Below are 5,916 nucleotides of genomic sequence, written 5' to 3'. Positions count from 1 at the left end.
CAATCATTCAACCAACTAAGCATTTAGCAATTTGAATACATTTCAAAAAATGACAGGGCAAGAAAATGAGAGAGCTAAACGTATGTGTGAGAGAGAGAAAGTAGTTTAGGATTCAAAATTGGAATCCGTTTTGGAATTAACGTGTGAGGGAGAGAGAGACAACCCTAGATCACGGTAATCATTTTTGATTGATAATTGTTAGGAAAGTAAGAAAAATTCGAAAATAAGGAATTAGAATAAGATTAGAAAACATTAATTTTAGTTTTTCTTTCATCCTTCTTTCAAATATTCATTCTTTCTAAGTATATTTCTAATCTTACTACCGTAAATCTCAGATATACAAAAAAATATGTACAAATCCAATAGTCTAAAATATAGAGAATTTAAAAAGGGAAAATGAAAGCCCATGACGTGTTTTGATAATTAATACCCACCAAGGACATGCTGAGAACATTTGTTAATGAGCAAAATGTCCTTAATATGTATTAATTATCAAAACACGTCCTTGGCCGTCATTTTTCCATTCAAAAATTGCTGCTCCATATTATATAGATGGGTTGGTCCAATAAAATTAAAACAGAAGGGCTCAAATTGATGGGTCACAGCGACTCTCTTTTACTACTAGTTTCTGTGGCCAAGGCACCATCTAGCCCACTGGGAACTGGTTTGGGCTTTCGAATAGCACTTCTACACCAGCATGCATAATAGGCCTTTCCAATTGAGAGCCAGCACAACTGGATTGGCCACTCAACCAATATTTCCGTTCGTTTGGTGCAAATTGGGCCCAGAGTCATAGCTGCTTTCCCTGTTCTTTTGCACTGCTATAGGATGACTACCCATGAAAATTTAGCATGTTGGAATGCATAATCTGGTCCGTTGGTATGGTTAGGTTAGCTTGAAACTTGGGTATGATCTATCTTCATAAAGAGTGAACAACCCGAGTGCATATATGAGGTACAGAATACGCAAGTGTTTTCCTATTCTACTCTAGTTGTTTTTGCTTTATATTTTTCGGGGTGAAGTACTATGGAGCTGGATCATTTCATGTGAGATAGTACAAGATTTTTAAGACCATTGACAAGGTAAACTGAACTCCCGAAACATGTTCCTATGTATATGTCCACCTAAAATGTACATGTGTCTCATAACTTCGTTTTATACGATTGTTGAGTATCTAACACACGTACTTTATACGTTTAGAAGTCCGTGTAATAAGAGTGACGAGTCTAACTAGAATCAAGACGAGTTCACTACATTGAGTACTTAGAACTTCATACAATGGGCAATGGCCCTCACTCCAAAATGTTTATCAGAGATTCTAATGTTCTCAGCTAAGAAACAGAAACCAAAACTTCTAGACTTAGAAATTACATATTATCCATCCCCAACTACGACTACAACTTCCAAAGTAAAACTCTCTGAACCAGCATCATAGTTACCTTATTTGGTTCAACTCTCATCTCATTTCATTTTTCTCTATACGTTTCTCAATACTTTTTTCTCTTTATCTCTCTCCACTCATTACATCAAAAATAACTTTCAAAAAGTTGAACCAAATAAGGTGAGGTATTACTCGTATGAACAGTCTTTCCTCTCTCTTTCGATGCCGGCTAGGATCAAGAAAGTTAAGTGGATGCCACTCTTGATTTCTATCTTTCTGGGTGTTTTGGACGGATGAATCTCCGTGGCGTTAACTGAAGAATTCAGAAGCGTCGAATTGGAAATTCGGATCAAAGTTCACTTGATCAAGGGAGAAGAAGTCCAAATTTCCAGTGGGAGAATTTGTGACTGAAGTGGGAGCTGAAATAATCTCACTCAAATCAGATTCCGAATGCTGCAAATCCTCTCCAAATCCAAAGTTGTCAATGGGGAATTCCACCAATGAGAGGAATTCCAGGGAATCACTACCCAAGAAATTCTTCGCCTTGAGAGGCTCTGGAAAGGAAATGGTTTCAACATTTTGGGATTTACTGGGAGAAGAAGGAAAGGAAAATGAAGGAAAAGTCTCCTCCATTATGCCCATATCCTCAGTTTCAAAACCAGTTCCAAAGTTAAATAATGGAATCTGATTTTCTTCTAGCAGGTGAGGCTGGCATTGATCTTTCTTCTGTTTGGCAAATTCCTTTCCACTTGATGCCAAGGCTGGTGATTGGATGCAGGTGTGTCTTCCTCTATATGTTATCTCAACTATTGAAGGGTCTGCATCTGATTTCTGCACTTGCTTTGTTGCCAAACAGCCTTGTACATGGCGATGAGTGCACCGGTAATATGCTCTGCAATTGCAACACAACACTCTTCGTTTTAGAGAAAAGAAAATTTGTGGTAGCTTCCATGTTTTCAGAAGCAAAAACAATAGTAGCACAACGAGGATCCGTTTGTTTATCGCTGTTTATTTGCTTATTTTGCATCTACATCGTAACGTATTTTAGTTCTTAATTCAAAGTCAAAGTAAGCAGGATAAGCTAGTGATCCATAATAACCAAACAGTCCTTAGAAAGCACTCTTGAAAATTGTTTTGTTCTTTAAATTTCAGCAATTGAAAGCGGGTTATTTTCAGAAACCCGAAAAGTTGTAGCTTGGTTTTTAGGAACAGTTCGTCAATTGTCAAACTGCCGAACTGTTCCTGATTCCAAAAAATGGGCAACAACAACAAAAACAGCAAAAACGGAAGCTTCTGTCACCTTGGAAAATTAGCTCCCAAGATATCTTTCTGGCCATATTTTCTCCAAGTATAGCCGTCATCACCCGTCCCTTTTCCCGAGCAAACTCTTACTTGTTCAGTCCACCGCGGCGATGTCTTTCTGCAAATTCCCCACCAAGAAAGAAGAAGAAAGAAACTTTAGATCAAATTCATCCGAAAAGAGAATTAGCTGAATTACAGGCACCCATAGGTGGTAGGGGCTAAAATTCACCTCTTTTTGTAAGCATCTTTGTGGCATTGATCTGAAGCCTCACTCATTGGGCTCCCACCAGTGAGAGGTTCTTGGGCTTCCAAAGTCCCAGCAACCTGTTGAAACTCTCCCGCAGAATCACCAAAATTTAGAATTGAAAGGGCTCTGTCATATGTGGAAATTATCTTGTGAACCAGAAATTCACACGATTCAGGTGATGTCAATGGGCCAATGTGGCGTTTGAGCCGCTTTGTTAGCTCATACCCTTGGTGTAGCTCATTGATTAGAGTCTCTTGCTCCAACCCCCTGATTTTTTCCATTTGGAAATTGCAGGAAAAAGAAATGGTTTTGTTGAGTAGTAGGGGCAGAAATGATTTGATCAATTCAGATAATATAAAGTAGCTGAAATGGGAAATGGGAAATGTGGATTAGATCAAGAAAATGTTTTAAAAAGGGGAGAAATAACTGAAACACCAGAATTTGAACCTGGGTCTTAGGTTTTTGCCCAGGAGGGTAGAGAGAGAGAGAGAGAGAGAGAGAGAGAGCTCTGAGGGGAAAACCTTGGTTAATGAATGATGAGGTAGGAGAAAACAAAGGAAGATGATATAAGGGGGGGAAAAGCTGATGTAAAGAGAATTTTTTGACTGAAAAATCAAGAAAGGGGAGTGTTTTTCCTTTTTTTCAGAAAAGGTCATGGAAATTATAGATAAGGGGAGAGGAAAACCCAATTGCTGACCCGTTCAAATGGAGGGGAGGGCAATTAAGGCCCCACATCTTTACATAACCCTTTGAACGGTGAAAAAAATACAAGACAGGAAGAGGAATTCTTTCCCATCGAATCTCAGTCATTTTTAACGAGATCTCACAAGAAAGAAGAAGAGTTTAATCAATAAATTTTATTTTTATACTTTTCTCATAATTTTTCATCAAAATATTTAATCCAAATAATTGATTCGACTAGAAATCATAACTATTTTTTCTTTTATTTTATTCTGAAATTCCTTTATCAAAACGGGCCGCTAATATTTGTCTACCATAGGAAAATCACAGGGAAGGTGAATTTTAGGTTTTTTTGTTTTCTTGTACTGTATGAAATTAGGATGAGCGTTTGGAAAGGTCAGAGATATGGAGAGGGAGGAAGAACTGACCAAGAATCTTCAAGGATTCTTCCGCGTTGCTACTTATTACTTGCTCTATTTGCTATGAGAGAGAGAGAGAGAGAGAGAGAGAGAGAGAGAGAGAGAGAGAGAGTGACGTAGAAAGGTGGTGTCAAGTTCAACCCCTTTGCTTACGCCTGATTTCTGATAGGTCACCCGCGTATTGGAAAGTTCCTTTGCCGTGTGCCCGCAAAACCATAACTATTAAGCTAAGAGGTGGTTTTTCCACGGAGGCTCAGTAAAAAGGGTTTTCGTGCCACCTCATTTCATTGTTCGTCTCAGTAATCAACGGTTCGAATTTTAAATAAATTATTCGCGCGAATAATTTAATTATTTAAACTATTTGCACGAACAATTTATTTAAAATTTGGATCACCCAAAACACTATTGGACGAGTAAGATTATTCACCTTCATGAAAACCTTCTTTACAGAGCCTCCTAAAGACGTTTTTTTCTCTTAAGGTAAACTATTGGTACTTCCAAAGTTATTGTGACATTGTCTTGTGATACTTTATTTAAATAAAAATATTGACATCACACAATGTGAGTCACTTCTTATCCATCAATCGCCTAACAAAAATGAATGATAACGTCATTATTGCATAGTTTGTCGCTAAGTAAATGATAGAGAGTGATAGACAGAACCACGTGGTACTCTAAAAGTGCTGAACAATTACTCATAACTACTAACCCCGTCCACGTATATATTTCATCTACTTCGGACAAGCGTTTCTATCACTTTCTTATAGTAGCACATAGTTTTTTTTGTTATAAACAATGTTTACTTTCTGTAGTACCCAAATAACGAATTGAGATTTATTGATTGCTGGATTTTGATGTTGATGCATTATTTGTTAATCTGCGTAAAATGGTTGGCGACGATATTTTCGTCTTGATAATTCAAAATAAATACAGTAAGTCAAAAAGCAGCGAATTACCGACCAAGCTCCTAGTAGTTCAAAACAATAAAGTGGTTTTAGCCAAATCAAGCATTGCAAGGGGTTCGTGTCCCTTTCACCATGTTTGATCATTAATTGAATCATGTCTCAAAGATCGATCTGCTCTCTCAAGATTTCAACCTGAATCGGTACATAGGATTTGAGAACAATACCCCTGCTCTCAATCATTTACTACTTGTGTCTAACATAAAGTGTAGTGTAGGCAGCTTGTTACAAAAGTGCGATATTGATCGGTATGTAAGCACATGTTATTTTACTATAGTATAAAGGTCTCGAGCTCGAATCAAGAAAAAATTCTGTCTGAAAATGGATGGTGTTTGCATTTAGATGCTCCCCACACTCCAAATTAAGTGTTAGGAATTAATATTGACCACTATATTGCCATTTTCCGAAGGAGTACTATTTAAACGACGGAACAACTAGAGATGAAGTTGGGGTAGATATCCATCGATTCTCATTATAAAAAATTGGATGCTTCTAACACTGGAGAACAAATTATAAATCCATTAGACGACCGAATTCTCACAGAGTATAAGATGGAATTAAGCACATTGTTAATGTGGTATTAAGAACACTACCTCGTTTTATATTAACCAGTCCAATTACATTGAGGTTATTGTTCACCCATGTTTCCATATGATTGAACAATATCGATCGAACAATATTTAGATTGAGTAGTCACTCTCCGTTAAGTGACATTACTCAGTCTGATAATGCAATGCCCTTTTTAATGGGTTGTCAATCAAACAAGACCTTATTTCTTTTTGTTTTTGTATCAGAGGATCTCCAATGGAAAGCAATAGTACTAGGATGATCAGGTTTGAGAGGTGTATATGCCACCATAGACTAGATGGACAGAAAGTTGAAATAAACATGCATATAATATTAATATGTGTCTTTTTTTTTTTT

At 37.2% G+C, this 5,916-nt stretch overlaps 1 protein-coding gene across 1 annotated transcript; it reads right to left on the bottom strand.

Annotated features, from left to right (window-relative positions):
- Nucleotides 1-1,117: 1,117 nt before the first annotated feature.
- LOC131334582 (probable WRKY transcription factor 46) lies at nt 1,118-4,131 on the bottom strand. Its single transcript, XM_058369685.1, has 3 exons — nt 2,913-4,131; nt 2,682-2,801; nt 1,118-2,273 (listed from the first exon to the last, which is right to left on the bottom strand). Exons 1-3 carry the CDS (start codon nt 3,209-3,211, stop codon nt 1,691-1,693), a joined length of 1,002 nt encoding a protein of 333 aa, XP_058225668.1. The 5' UTR covers nt 3,212-4,131; the 3' UTR covers nt 1,118-1,690.
- Nucleotides 4,132-5,916: the final 1,785 nt, after the last annotated feature.

The sequence above is a fragment of the Rhododendron vialii genome, chromosome 7a, assembly GCF_030253575.1.
Source record: "Rhododendron vialii isolate Sample 1 chromosome 7a, ASM3025357v1".
In the NCBI taxonomy this organism is placed as follows: Eukaryota; Viridiplantae; Streptophyta; class Magnoliopsida; order Ericales; family Ericaceae; genus Rhododendron; species Rhododendron vialii.
This window is presented reverse-complemented; position numbering and strand designations above follow the sequence as displayed.